Genomic DNA, 15,842 nt, shown 5'->3' with positions numbered 1-15,842 from the left:
TTCTTTTTCTGACAGAAACATGGTTAACAGAGAGCACAAGTGCTACTGTTCTTAATGAAGCAGCCCCCCCAAACTTTAGTTTTATGGATAAATGCTGAAATGGGAGGAACGGTGGGGGAGAAGCTGCCTTATTTAAAGATACATTCCAGTGTAAAGAGATCTCATTTGGTGAATTCACTTCTTTTGAATATCTTAGTTTTATTTTAAAGGGTGTTCCTAAAATCCTGTTCTTAATCATTTGCAGATCTCCAGATACTGTGCAAGTTTTATTGATGAATTTTCTGAATTATTGTCTGTTATCTCGACTGATTTGAACCATTTTATCTTGATTTTAACATTCACATAGATAATATGACGGATGGTGATGCCAACGACTTTTCTTCTGTGCTGGACATGTTTGGTTTGCGGCGACATGTAACAGAACCTACCCACCTTCCAGGTCACATTCTGGACCTGCTCATTTCTGAAAGTGTTGATATTTCTTCTTTTGTGGTTATTGATTTGGCCTTTTCTGACCATTTTTGTATTTTATTTGATTTATTGATCACTCAGAATGTTCAAACAACCAGCTTACTCCCCCAACAGCAAGTAAAAACTGAATATTGTAACCATGCTTAAGGCTGCACTTCCTACATTTCAGAATAATCTTGTATGTAAATGAAAAAAAAAAATTAATCTGATGCTTGAAGACACAGGATTTTGTCTAGGCTGCAAACAAACAGTAAAGCCAAAATCAACTGCTTATGAGTAAAGCAATTATGCTGAGCACATTGGTCATTGTGCAAGTTAACCATGACATGATGAGCACAATGCTATAACCATTTTTATCGGCTTCAGGCGCATTGCAGTTTTCTTCATGAACAGTAGGCGGCAGTACTGATACAATGGCGCCGCGACAACACAGGATTAGCTTGAGAAGAAGTTGTACAGGAAGACAAAATGCATTAAAAAAAAAACCACTCCACTCCACTGAAAATCTCCACAGTCTCAATTTATTTAACTTTTTTTTTTAATGCTAGTTCAACACTGTAAGTGGCTTCGCCATCTTGGATTTTGATGGGTCACAAGCCAAAAGCGCCCCGTCCAGCTCGTGTAAAAACACGGGACGTGCACGACAGTTCGAAACGCCAACAATTTTTGGCGCTGGAAGACAAACATTCAAATTAAAAGACTGAGGCGATTATATTCCATAAAACCCCTGGTGGGGTTTGTAATGATACTTAATAGATGCCGAACGGCGTAAAATAGATTATAGTAGGCGTTATATTCGGCTAGTGAAGTTAGCGAATTTGACCCTTTGGCTTCCCGTAGTGTGAAGCCAGCGTAACTGGCAAACGAGATAAGCCCCCCGTGAAGCTGGAATGTTAAGTCAATAAAAGGAAGGCCACCCATAGAAACTGAATATGATTCAGCATTATCTCAAATTTCTGACTTGTATGATGAGCAAAATTGACTGATAATATGTAAACAATGTACGGAGTCACAGCTCATTTTGGAGAACACATACATGGCAACAATGTCTATTAGCTGCCAGTGACGCATTTCGGCTTTGTTTACCTCTGAGGGGGAAGAGGAAGAGGTAGTTCGCTAAGGCGCATGCGCCTTATGAGAGCTTGCGCGTATCACAAGGGACAGCGGCTCCTCAGTAAGTTTCTGATAGAAGAATACGGCGAGATATTAGTTTATAGATATCTTTTGTGTCGTTAGTTTAATGTAAATTGCGACAGTGAATTGCGTCTACTACATGGCGTTGGTGTCTGCATGCTCTTGGAAAGAGTAAAAATGTTTTCAGCCAACATCGAAACAAAAAGAATAGATATCCCCTCCAGCGTACTGGATGATCTTTGCAGGTAAGGCTACGGTTTACTAGCCTTTTCTATGTGGTGCCTGTGGCTACCTGCGGCTTTATGTGGCCGCAGAAGCTGGCGGGAACGAGGCGGAGTGCGGCTGGCGGACTCGACGGCTTCAGGGTAGAGCTCGTGCTCCGAAATAATGACTAAAATTCTATCAGTGGCCTAAACGAGACTGCATGTTAAGAAAACCTGGTGTGGGACTCATACATTCACTTTAACTGCTTTATCTAAGCTGCCTAACTCATTCGGGAAGACAATATAAATATAAATATATATATATATTTCTTGCCTTTATGAACTTGCATGTGTTTGGTTATTATAATCAAGCCAATGCACACCATGTATTTTTCCTCATCATCCATTATAGTGCAGAATGTGATGTGATTACAGTGGGTGTTCTTCCAACATTCAGTCTTGAAAAGATTTCCAAAATGGTTTGTAGTTACAGTAAAGAGATGTTCTACAGTTTAAAACATGCAAACATTTCTGTCAATGTTTAATATTTTTGCAGAAACATAGATATCCTTCAATATCCTAAAACTGGTCTTCAGTTTCTGATAGAATGGGTAGATAAGTACCGGGTACTAAATCTGAAATGAACTTCCTTCAGCCTCTTTAACTTTGAAGTCCAAATCATCCATATAACACGAAGGCATCTCTGTAACAAATTCTACAAATGTTGTGCTTTTTAAAAAATTTTTTTTTATCGTATTCAACATCATTTGTGTTACAGCAATAATCAGCACGGATTACTTATGTGCACTTTAAAGGAAATAATACATTCTGACACTCAGGAAAGTTCCTTCAACTGTCCATTAATTGTCCATGTGCAATAGACCATGTGCCTCTCTCCATCCAATCACAAAAACAGAAAGATTTTGTTTGGAAATCAGTTTTCAGGAGAGGAAAACTTGCTGATCAGATGTTGAGAAATGGGTAGTTTGCTTATTCAGATTTCACAGTTTAGTACCAAATCTATCCCACAACAGAAATCCTTTGATTAGGAATTTTAAACCAGAATTCTTTTAATTATTTTCAGAAATTGTGTAACTTTTTATAATTTCATTCTTCTCTACAAAGTCAAGATAACCACAGAAGATAACTGATCTGAGGATATAAAAAGCTGTCATGAGTACCACAAAAGCCTCCAGACGATTGTTGTGTTGTTCGAGGTGAATGTCAGGCGGCGCTGCCCGTGGACAGCAGTTGCGGCGCTGCCCGTGGACAGCAGTTGCGGCGCTGCCCGTGGACAGCAGTTGCGGCGCTGCCCACGGACAGCAGTTGCGGCGCTGCCCACGGACAGCAGTTGCGGCGCTGCCCACGGACAGCAGTTGCGGTGCCCTACTTGTGCTCTCTGCAGCAACCTCGGTCTTTAATGTGATATGATATGGTAATATTCTCTGGAGCTGGCAAAGGTCAGACAAGGTTTCTAACCAGCATTGTGAGGAACTGAATGCTGAATGCTTCAGGAAAAGAAAATAGTAGTTTTCACCATCTTCAAAGAAATAGAAAATTAAACTCAAATTGGCAAACAGTCCCTAAAGTTCCAGATACATAGGCTGCCTAAGTTTTACTTTGTATAAAGATCAGCAGAAATATAGACACCAAAGGCTTGTCCATGTTTCCATGGAGATTTTCTTCTGCATCATCCTCTCCCAGAGAGGCCACTCTCAGTTCACAGCACATAGGCTTTGGAGATGATGCCATGCATTGATCTAATTCTGATTGACTGAAAGTTAGCTTGAGCCAAGAGGGGCTGACAACAAGACTTCATAACATTTTAGAGGAAGCGGCAAAAAAGATAAATAGAAGAGCAGCATAGTGTTGATGCGCCAGTAGTTGCAATCTTCTCCGTCACAGAGGTGTCGCTGCTACGTAAAGGTTACCGCTGCTACGTAAAGGTTACCGCTAACTACTCTACAACGACGAAAGTGGAGAAGAAAACAATGCCCCTGTAGCACTGTCATCAATGATGCTGCTGCAGTACCTGGAAGATGAAATGCTGCTTAGAACCTTGCCAGCGAAAAGGCGACGAAAGAGAAAGATTCCTTACATAATAGCTGATGAGCCTGCAGAAGTTGAGATTTCAATAGGTGTGTTATCACCATTATAGTCTGATATAGTACTTAGAATATTGTTATAGGACTATTAAGTCTATTGTGTTACCTTTTCTTTGTCCATCGGTTTGTCGTTCTCCGCGGGCGCCACCTTACAAATTAGACTACGCGCCGCCGCCTTTTCATGCCGCGCGCCAGGCCGAAATACATCATTTGGATGTCACAACGCGTCAACTATAAAACATGCTTTACACTAAGTAGACATTCATTTGGAAACCCCAGTGTGAACAGTCTGCAAAGTGAACAGTTTTTGGTTCTAAGCTTTTTGGAGGACTGCATGTGTGTCTGTCCATCCAGCACATCTGGATACCTCTGTGCAAGTCTAAACAGCCCCTTACCATTAATAGCTTTTGTTTTACACACTAAGAGTGATAAATGCACACCAAACTGCAGCCTCCTGGGCTGAAAAATGGAGCCAAAACGCATATTTGCTTCACCTCTACATCTCTTACCTAAACATGTCCTGAATAGAAGGTTTGGGACAGCAGGGTATCCTCCCTGAGCAGTGGTTCTGCTTTTCTGAACAACCTGTCTCTGTCATATCTCTTTTTACAACATGAGAAAAATCAGGCCGTTTAGTCTTAGTACACCACCCAGCTGATAGCAAAGAAAAAAAAAAAAATTCCTTCGGATATCTACTGTATAGTACGATCTGAACATGTGAAAACCTGCTAGTAGCTGGTGCAGAACTACTGTCATCTGTTTGGTTGTAAAGTATGAAGAATAACTGGTGACAAATGAAGAGGCATGATATGTTTTTAATGAACGGGGGCCATGGCTAACTTTTTTCCACCTGAAGCACTGGTGCTGTTAACTAAGAATAGCAGCACCCTCACAAAAAGGAGGACCACTTAAATCAACTAATGCTTTCAAATTGTATCTTTACTGCCTTTCTGAAAAACTATTTGGTTATGATCTGACAATTTACAAACTTCCGTCTTATTTTAAGGGAAAAGTGTAAAGTAGTACTTTACAAGAAAAAAGAAATCAAGGCAAAATGTTTGTTAAATTAATTATAAAACAAATACAATACACAATACATTCCCCAATGATGATCCCTTCCTTTCAAATGAACCAAGTTAGTTTTTGTGTAGGTTAAACTGTTCATATCCAAAACATTTCTGAGTGAAGGTGTTAAGATGTATTGACTAGCATGTTTCCCATTAGATAGCTGATACTGATTTTTAGTATTGATTAGTTATTTTTCACAACCCAAGTGGAGTAATGAATGTAAGGTTTACTGATGTAAGAATTAATATGCACCTTTCCTTGATTTACCTTGGCAACAGTAAAGTACCAGTGCAGATCTCAAACTCAACGGTAGATACAAGCAAGTGCACAAGACTAGGGCCACAATACAAGGAGCCTAGAACAAGAAGCAGCAGACATTTAATGTGACTGATCTTTGTGTGTGTCTCTAGCCGGTTCATCCTTCACATCCCCAGCGAAGAGCGGGACAATGCTATCCGTGTGTGCTTCCAGATTGAGCTGGCCCACTGGTTCTACCTGGACTTCTGCATGCAAAACACTCCAGGAGCACCTCACTGTGGAATACGAGACTTCGCCAAAGCAGATATCCTTACAAATGGCGGATCCCTTTTGACTGACCTTATTAAAAAGTTCATGTTTTGATATTTTGATATTGATATTTTGCTGTACTTTACACTAAATTTGCTTGGTTCATACTTGTAGACATCTTAGTAGATGTTAATTTTCTTGACAGCTGCAAACTATTTCATCATTGTCCATTTCTGTTGCCTCATGGCGAGGATGTTCAGAAAGTACTCGAGCAGTGGAAGGAGTACAAGATGGGTGTACCAACTTATGGGGCAATAATTCTAGATGAATCCCAAGAGAATGTGAGTTGGTGTTGCATGCTCATACACTAAAGCAATTTCTGACATTTATACAGACACAGTCATGTGAAAAAGAAAATACGCATACAAAAGAACACATGCAAGAGATATCCAGAGATAGCCAGAAAAAAACCCAATTATTTGGTTGTTTAGCCCCTGTGTGGCTGATGGCTCACATGGAGAGTGTAGCTGCAGGGCTTCATCTTTATATTTATGCATTTAGCAGATGCTTTTATCCAAAGCGACTTACAAATGAGGATATAACATTACAGCTAACATCAAAGCTAACAATAACAATAAGCTACATAGAAGGAAACCACCAGTCAGTCTCTGTCAGAGGTGACAGGTAGAGATAGAGTGCAGGCATAGAGGGAAGTACAGAAAGATAAAGTGCAGTAGAGGGGGTAGGGAAGTACAGGGTAAGTACTAGAATAGGAGATGCTCTCCGAAGAGCTGGGTCTTCAAGAGTTTCTTGAAGATATTCAGGGACGCCCCTGTTAGCGCTCGGTAGGTCATTCCACCATCGTGGAACGACACATGAACAGAGTCTGGATTGTCTTCAGCGTGGTGTAGGCACTGCTAGACGACATTCCTGTGACGACCGGAGTGACCGAGTCGTGACATAAGCCTTTGCAAGAGCATTCAAGTAGATGGGAGCCGTTCCATTAAGGACTCTGTAGGCTAACATCAGGGACTTGAATTTGATGCGGGCGGCTAAGGGTAGCCAGTGGAGCTCAATGAACAGAGGGGTGATGTGTGCTCTTTTAGGCTGACTGAAGACCAGACGTGCCGCCGCGTTCTGGACCATCTGCAGAGGTTTCACAGCACAGGCTGGGAGACCAGTTAGGAGACCAGTTAGGAGACCAGTTAGGAGAGCGTTGCAGTAGTCAAGGCGGGAGATGACCATAGCCTGCACCAGGAGCTGGGTGGCGTGTTGGGTTAGGTACGGCCTGATCTTTCTGATCTTTAGCAATGCAAAGCGGCATGATCGAGCAACAAGGGTAACATGATCTTTAAAGGTTAGGTGGTCATCAATCATGACACCCAAGTTTCTAGCTACCTTTGATGGAGCAAGAGATAGGGATTCAGTTTAGGTGTAGATGCTGTAGTGTATGGTTGGTTTGGCTGGAAAGACGAGCAGTTCAGTTTTAGAGAGGTTCAGTTGGAGGTGATGGGCTTTCATCCATTTTGATATGTCAGAGAGACGGTCTGAGATTTGTGCTGAGACCGTGTGGTCATCAGGTGGGAATGACAGATAGAGCTGGGTATCGTCAGCATAACATTGGTATGAGAAGCCATGTGATCGGATGATCTCCCCAGTGAGGTGGTGTATATGGCAAAGAGAAGAGTGCTACATGTAAAGACCTTTTATGTACAGTTGCAATACTGGACACAATACAGTCACATTTATTCATATTTATGAAGACTATCTGAATCAAGCAGAACTGGAGAAAGGAGGAGGGATTAACTGTAAAGAGAGTGCAGAGAGCCTCTACAGCAACTTTTGTGGACTCTTAACTGCTCCCTGCTGCGTCTCCAGGCCGACGGTGGAGGACAAACACTGTCCGGGAGTCACATGACAAACTAGTTAATTATATATAATGTTAATACAAAGACAAATAAACACACTTTTTCTGATGATTTTGACACCAGCAGCCAAATGAAAAGGTCACTTAGATGGTAGAACCACTCTTTATTAGAGAAAAATGAACCATGCATACACACACTTAGCTTCCCCTCTCCCCTCCCCACCCCACCCACACTCACACCCACTCATCATTGTCCATCTCTATCTCTATCTCCTCCACTTCCCCATCATCTATTGTACTGAGACCACTCGCCAACAGGTCGACCAATGACGGAGGCAAAACTGCTCCACAACACCAGGCAGGCTCTAAAATCCCTTTTCCGTTCTTCTCCCACCCCTGGTCATTATCATAGGGTTTAGGCCCCCAGAAGATTGGCTCAGCAGCCCGCCTATAGCATGCTACCCTGTAGTCTTTAGGCTGAGGGTCTCTTCCTCTCCCACCATCTTCTTTAGGATCTTGGTCCTGTCCAGGTTCACAGATGTTAGACCTGACTGGCCATACATTAGACATGTGAAGCCCTCCAGCTGCTCCTGCACCTCTGGTTTGACCTTCCACTCATTGCCCAGCTGACTGTAAAATGATTGTTGGGATAATTGCTAGGTTTGCTTAAGGATTGAATTTTATTTAATACCTAACATGCCCAAACTCAAAAATATCAATTAATAATCCACCGACCTGAAGGCCCTTTGGAATCTCGGGTTCTTGCCGGTTCTTGTATTGAGATCATCAGATATTGCCTTACCAGTTGCACTTAATTAGATATGTAGTGACTAAACATCCTTCTATTATATCCTCATATCAAATATAGTTTTGTTCAGTTCCACATACCTGCTTAGCATCCAGACATAGTACACTTGGAGACATGCTTTGAACACTCGATCATTCTCAGCAGGAGGGATGAAGGACGCATCTGCAGGGAACTCGGGGCCCACTCTTATGCCAATGTTTAATGGAGGGAGTGTCTCAGGTGTGTCCAGTTTCAGACAACGATCAACGGTCCTGTCATATCGAGGAAGTGTTCGCTCCTGACTGCGTGTGGCACCAGGTTTTGTCTCCTGGATCATGATGCTGCCAACACTGTTGACTATGTTTGAGAGAGCCGCATCCTTCATCCGATCAGCTGTTCCAAGCCGATAAGCACATGCCATGACATCCTCCACAGTGACGTTTGAACTATAGACCAAGTAAAAGGAATGGCCTCCTTTGTCTTTTAGTGAAACTTTAGAAAAGGCTAAACATTTCCCGAGCTCCTCATCACTTTGTAGACGGCTCATGAGTTTCTCTGCTCTGTATTTTGGGCTTGGTGCATTCTGCTCCTCAAGTTCAAGTTGTAGGACTTGATTTCCATCTATAATCTGCTCTTTAACATGCTCTTTCCCCACATTGTAGACTGCAATGTGTGCATTAATCTTCTTGCCTTGGCCAGTGGCTTCCCTTTCCAAATTGCTTACATGATTCAAGTACTCTAGGTTGAACTTGCTACTAGGGCTGAACGATATATCGTTATCGTATCTATATCGAGATATGAACATTCAAGAAAGTAATTTCGAAAAAGCAACGATATAAACGATATATTTCCCCCGCGCTCGCCCTGCTTATACAGCTCTGTCAGTCACCATAAACATTACTTTTAAGATTGCGCTTGAACGCACCCCACCGCCAGCCAACCACAAAGCTTATTTCACGCTTGCTGTGGATCGACAGCTGAAGCCAACCAATGACAAACATAGGAGGGTGGGAGTGAGGGAGAAGTGGACTGAGACGCACACAGCCACACATATTCACGGGGAATTCACGGCGAAATCAAAACGAAAGAAACGAAAGAAAAGTGACATGAGCGCGGAAGATAATTCGGCCGGTGGCAGTGCAGAATCTAATTTTGTGCCAAAACATAAATCATCCTCCATTATTTGGAGGTATTTTGGATTTAGAAAGGATGATGTCGACCAGAGCGAGGTGTTGTTGCACTTCAATGCACTTTCAATGTTTCACCTTACACCAGCTGCTGCATAGGTTATTTATTGTCAAAGCAGAGCTACAGTAAAATGTTAGATTTTTTTAATTTATTGATTATTGAGTGACTTTATGTTAATGTTGATGGCAGTGAGTTCTAATCAATAAAACTGCACTCTTTTGTTTTATGATGTTTTAATTTTTCTGAAAAGTGCTTGGTTTTCACCGAACCCGTAGTCATATCGTATCGTATCGATATCGAGATATCTGGCATGAATATCGAGATATGAAATTTTGTCCATATCGTTCAGCCCTACTTGCTACGCCAGGTCTCGTGAGCTCAATACGCCTCCATGCTGCCTCTTTATTTTCCAAGCTGAAAATTTGACAGTCCTCTTGGTTTGCCCATTCACTTTTATTTCATACTTCTCACAGTAAATGCATTATTTAGGAAATAGAGAGCTTGCTGCTGGTTGTGTAGTTTTCAAATTTCTGGGAGAATACTTTCGTATTGTAGAGGGCTGATCTGAAGAAAGACTTTTTAGTCGATAGAGCTTTGATGTGAAGTTCATGTAGCAGTTCCTATGGTACCCAGTTGTCTCCAAGTTGATACCATCTGGTGCTTCTGGAAGCAGATCACAAACTGCCTTCATACGAAAAGGTGAATCAACTGGCTAAGCTCGTCTCCTGTCACGTATAAATGAAGTAAGCGACACAACCGCTCTTTGGGATCATTTTTTTTTAGAGCTGAAGCAAATTTAGGGGCCAGGAGAAGCACTTGGGGTGTGCAATACACCTGTATTATGTGAAGGGCTTTTGAGAGGGGGTTCAGATGTTCAAAAGTCTCATTGCTTTTTCTCTTTCCACTTTTCCTCATGTTTTTAATAGTCTACCATTGGATCTACAGATGAAAGAATATGAAGATGATACTCGTGCTATTAGTAATAGCAACTGCAGCTGTACTAGTTAGCTAGCTGTCTAATAATAATGACAATAATAATAATAAAAGGCCCTTATGATGATGATGATGATAATAATAATAATAAGAAGAAGGGGAAGGATATAAAGTTATGAAAGCTGGCGTTTTGTTGGTGTTTGAAATTCTAAGAATTCTAAATTGGTCGCTCCAACACGTTTAGCTTTGTCGCTCATTCCATGAATGCACAATCCTTACAAGTTGTACCTCGTTGGAAAGGTGGCTAATCAGGCTTTCCATCTGCCTAAAAGACAGCACCAACCGTAATTATTAAAAGGTAGAAATTATGGACTGAAAAAACATTTCCAAACTTTTTTTGAGTAATTTCAAATCAAATCAAATTTATTTGTAGCACATTTCATGTACAAACAGTTCAAAGTGCTTTACATAAAATAAAAGCATTGCAGCAGGGAGTGGAAGAAGCATTAAAAATACATAAAAGAATATAAAGAGAAACAAATAAAATAATTTATATGAATTTATATGAAAAGATAGCGTGCAGATTTCATGCATAGACACATGAGAACAGAAATGTTTTTAACCTGGATTTAAAAATGTCTCCATTTGGTGAAAGTTTAATCTCCACTGGCAGTTTGTTCCACTTGTTTGCAGCATAACAGCTAAATGCTGCTTCTCCATGTTTAGTCTGGACTCTGGACTGGACCAGCTGACCTGAGTCCTTGGATCTAAGAGCTCTGCTGGCTTTATATTCTCTGAACATATCACAGATGTATTTTGGGCCTAAACCGTTCTGGGATTTGTAAACCATCAGCAGGCTTTTAAAATCTATCAATCTATCAATTTATACTAAAATACTACTCAGAGTTCATTTTTCTCTCATAAAGAGTGGTTCTACCATCTCAGTGACCTTTCCATTTGATTCCTGGTGTTACAATTATCAGAAAAGGTGTGTTCATTTGTCTTTGTATGATGTCTAATAAATTTAAAATGGCCACCAAAAAACTTAAGTAGACACCTTAAGGGTCCTAAGAAACCATGTTTCAAAACCTTTTGTCTCGGGGACATTGGGACCCCTCCTTCCTACTAGACTACTACTATTTTGGGGCAGCTCAAGAATAACAAACAGTATACTGACCATATGTCTGTTCCCTGCAGTCTTCTGTTGCTGTACTGCTGCTGTTAATTTATCGGCACAACTTTTAAAGATAAGATAAAAAAGCTTTACATCTAGTCTAAGACAAATTATGTGTGTGTGTGTGTGTGTGTGTGTGTGTGTGTGTGTGTGTGTGTGTGTATCAAGCTTTTGAAATGGACTTAATACTGTAATTATTCATTCCTTTAAAGGGGAACTCCGGGGCATTTGAAGCGTGTTTCCATTGCTAGGGGTTGTCAAATAGTGATAGTAGGACACAGAGAGGTGCGTATCTGCGCTCCCTGTGTGGAGATCGCTCTGTCCGCACAGCATGTCATGCGAGGCTAATACGTGGTGGCTAGGGGCAAGCGCTAACCCTTCCATGTAAAACAACAACTTGCACACTGCAGAAACGTCACACCACTTTATAACCCATCCGACAATAAAGTCACAAGCCTTACCATCAAAACCATATGCATGGTTCTCACATTACTGGCATGGGGACGTTACAAAACAACTTTATAAACAGCATGTCACTCACCGGCTGGTTGTAGGCTCGCGCATGTGAATGCCCAAAAGAGTCAATGGAGAATAATCCCATATACAAAACAATTATATTCTCTAGAAAAACTGTGTTCAAGTATTTAAAACATTACAAGAATATTACTGGGCATGTATTGTTGTAATGTTTTAAATACTTGAACGCAGTTTTTCTAGAGAATATAATTGTTTTGTATATGGGATTATCGTCCATCGACTCTTTTGGGCTTTCACATGCGCGAGCCTACAACCAGCCGGTGAGTGACATGCTGTTTATAAAGTTGTTTTGTAACGTCCCCATGCCAGTAATGTGAGAACCATGCATATGGTTTTGATGGTAAGGCTTGTGACTTTATTGTCGGATGGGTTATAAAGTGGTGTGACGTTTCTGCAGTGTGCAAGTTGTTGTTTTACGTGGAAGGGTTAGCGCTTGCCCCTTAGCCACCACGTATTAGCCTCGCATGACATGCTGTGCGGACAGAGCGATCTCCACACAGGGAGCGCAGATACGCACCTCTCTGTGTCCTACTATCACTATTTGACAACCCCTAGCAATGGAAACACGCTTCAAATGCCCCGGAGTTCCCCTTTAAGAGGCATGTCACAGCACTCCCTTCATCAAAGTACACACAGTGATTTTAATTGAAACCCTTCCACACGTTGCAGCTAACTGGTGCATCTTTTTTTGTCAGGTACTGCTTGTTCAGGGCTACCTTGCAAAATCAGGCTGGGGCTTTCCTAAGGGGAAAGTAAATGAGGATGAAGCTCCTTATGACTGTGCAGTTCGTGAAGTGAGTAACACAGTTTAGTGTTTTGATGGCCAGCATTAAGCAGCAAGATGTATGATTAGTGCTTCAAGTTCATATACAGAAACATTCTGATTGTTTTTCAGGTGTTGGAAGAGACAGGCTTTGATATCAAGAATCGCATCTCCAAAGATATGTTCATTGAACAGAAAATCACTGATCAGGTGGTGCGGCTCTATATCATACCAGGAGTGTCTAAGGATACAAAGTTCAACCCCAAAACAAGGAAAGAGATCAGGGTAGGAATTCATTGGAATCATTTCATCTCTAGATTTTGTTATATTTCTGTTTTCATGATATTGTCCCTTTTTTTCCTTTTTTTTTTTTTTTTTTTTTTTTTTTTTTTTTTTTTTTTTGTAGAATATTGAATGGTTTCCTATTGAGAAGTTGCCCTGTCACAGGAATGATATGACCCCAAAGTCTAAACTTGGACTTGCCCCGAATAAGTTCTTCATGGCCATTCCATTCATAAGGTGCGTGTTTTATGTAGAATGATCCATGATTAGTTCCATTAAAACAATGGATACATATTTGTGAACATCAGTCTTACAGCCCACAATGGAAGTGAGGACACTCTTGTACAATCTAACTTTCTGTAACTGCATTATTTCTATGTTGACAAGAAGAGTATTCTCTCTTATGAAGGTATTTCAGGGTATATTGGAATCTTAGGCTATAAACTATAAATGGACAACTTTTACAATAGGTTGATTATTCTAAAGGGAGAAACTCAAAGTGGAGTAAAGTCCATATAACTGTTACAAATGGTCTCATTGAAGAAAGTGAATGTGCCCGCAAGCTATGACACTTTATTCCTTAAATACTAATATATTTGTCATTCACTGTCATTCAGCAAGTCAAAAGTGACAGACAATTTAACTTAATGATCTAAAGAAAATTATATAGAGGTTTATCGGTGATTATTTTTATTTCAAAGGCAAAAATAGTAAAATCGTAGCTGCGATGTTTACAATGATGGCAAGGTATTCTGATAAAAATGTGTTGCACTGAGATTCTGCATGCGATAGAGCTTGTGGTTTTGCCCTTATTATGTGATTATATGCGTGGCAGGAGTACAAGCATGGGCCTCCACACTACATCTGGTGTAATAATGGCATATGCTAACTACAGATTTATCCTATTAGTCTATTATATAATATTTTTGGAATGAATAATCAGTGTCTTTAAATATAATACACCTGTTTTATGTTTTACCATCATTTAGTTAATGAAAGTAGAAACCATAATTCCAGTCTGTAAAACACATGGGGACAATCCACTGTATCATTGGGCAATGAAAGCAACCTCATATAACACAGATATTGTTAAATCGGGCCATTGCTCTAATCTGTGCACCAAAGCAAGAAGCAGACTGGTCAGGTAGCAATCTGAAACCAACAACTTAAAAAATGAACAACATTCATCAAATTCTGCCTAAATGTGGCAAGATGGCAGTGAAGAAAGCCTTATCTTTTCTAAAACTGCTTCTTTTCTCTTTCACCTAAGTCCCCGTTCTATCAGAATAAGAAATATTTGTATATATGACAGTTGAAATGTTTTGGGAGTTTTTTTGCCACTTTATTGTTGTCTCTAATAAGGTTTTTCCCTTTAGACCTCTTTACTTATAACATAGATCATGCAGTCCGAAAGGAGTGTTGTTGCACGTTTTTCCATCGACTATCGTTATAGTTAACTGACTATAAATGGGAGTTACTACATACACTATACTACCAAAAGTATTGGCCCACCTGCCTTTACACACACATGAGCTTCAGTAACATCCCATTCTTTATCCAGAGGGTTTAATATGACGTCGGCCCACCCTTTGCAGCTAGCCTGGCTGACGCGTCCACAATTTGAGGCGTGGTTTACGAATGCCTAGAGCCGTTTATTGGGCGCTACGAATGTCTATCAAATGGCGTCTGGTTCTTCCCATGCTGCTTTGCGCGCGATTCATAGCCAATTGTATCACTTATACCAGAGGACAACAGAAATTCGACGAGGAAGAAGAAGAAAAAAAAGTTAAATAAAAGTAAACTTGCGCTCTAAGCTACTTAAAGTGATGGTTCGGAGTAGATTCACCCTAAGGTCATTTGAACCGTGACATCCAGCCAAGTTTTTTCGATCTTGGCTGAACATCAGCTGAGTTACTGAGTTATCCCGAATAGTTTAGTACAAGCGCTAACGGACCCTGGCAGTATCTCCAAAATTACCACACTAAAATCACATGCCATGACACCAAACTTCTACAGTAGTACAAATATGGTCTGTACTCACAAAACGATGCATTTGGAAGTTTGTACATAGTCCAGGAGTTTATTATTATCATCAACACAAGCCTGATAGCTTCTCTGCTGCTAAAGCTGCGTCGACGTCACTTCCTTGATCTGGGAGCTTCAAAGTAAGATGAGGGTTGATCTACTACTGTAGACAACAAAGTATATGCTATATTCTACATGAATTTTTATGTTGTAGAGTTGTGAATTTATTTTATCAATGGAGAAATTGAGCAGCCTTGCTTTGTGCACTGGTGCGCAGTCATGTTAGAACAGGAAGGGGCCGTCCCCAAACTGTTTCCACAGAGCTGGGAGCATGAAATGGTCCAAAATCTCTTGGTATGCTGAAGCATTCAGAGTTCCTTTCACTGGAACTAAGGGGCCAAGCCCAGCTCCTGAACAACAACCCCACACCATAATCCCTCCTCCACCAAACTTTACACTCGGCACAATGCAGTCAGACAAGTACCGTTCCCCTGGCAACCGCCAAACCCAGACTCCTCCATCAGGTTGCCAGATGGAGAAGCGTGATTGGTCCCTCCAGAGAAGGCGTCTCCACAGCTCTAGAGTCCAGTGGCGGCGTGCTTTACACCGCTGCATCCAACGCATCGCATTGCACTTGGTGATGTATGGCTTGGATGCAGTTGCCATGGAAACCCATTCCATGAAGCTCTCTACGCACTGTTCCTGAGGTAATCTGAAGGCCACATGAAGGTTGGAGGTCTGTCGGGACTGACTCTGCAGAAAGTTGGCGCCACTATGAGCCTCAGCATCCTCTGACCC

At 41.1% G+C, this 15,842-nt stretch overlaps 1 protein-coding gene across 1 annotated transcript in view; it reads left to right on the top strand.

The window, feature by feature from the left end:
* The first annotated feature begins 1,477 nt into the window (after positions 1–1,477).
* dcp2 (decapping mRNA 2) overlaps positions 1,478–15,842 on the top strand; it is a 34,832-nt gene continuing 20,467 nt past the window's right edge. The window contains exons 1-6 of the mRNA XM_075455219.1: positions 1,478–1,850; positions 5,392–5,543; positions 5,702–5,829; positions 12,670–12,768; positions 12,870–13,022; positions 13,144–13,256. Of these exons, the coding sequence (XP_075311334.1) occupies positions 1,762–1,850; positions 5,392–5,543; positions 5,702–5,829; positions 12,670–12,768; positions 12,870–13,022; positions 13,144–13,256 (734 nt within the window). The 5' untranslated portion in view covers positions 1,478–1,761. The remainder of the gene's footprint in view (positions 1,851–5,391; positions 5,544–5,701; positions 5,830–12,669; positions 12,769–12,869; positions 13,023–13,143; positions 13,257–15,842) is intronic.

This window comes from Odontesthes bonariensis, chromosome 22 (genome assembly GCF_027942865.1).
Source record: "Odontesthes bonariensis isolate fOdoBon6 chromosome 22, fOdoBon6.hap1, whole genome shotgun sequence".
In the NCBI taxonomy this organism is placed as follows: domain Eukaryota; kingdom Metazoa; phylum Chordata; class Actinopteri; order Atheriniformes; family Atherinopsidae; genus Odontesthes; species Odontesthes bonariensis.
The sequence above is the reverse complement of the archived record's forward strand: the minus strand, read 5'-3'. Positions and strand labels throughout refer to the sequence as shown.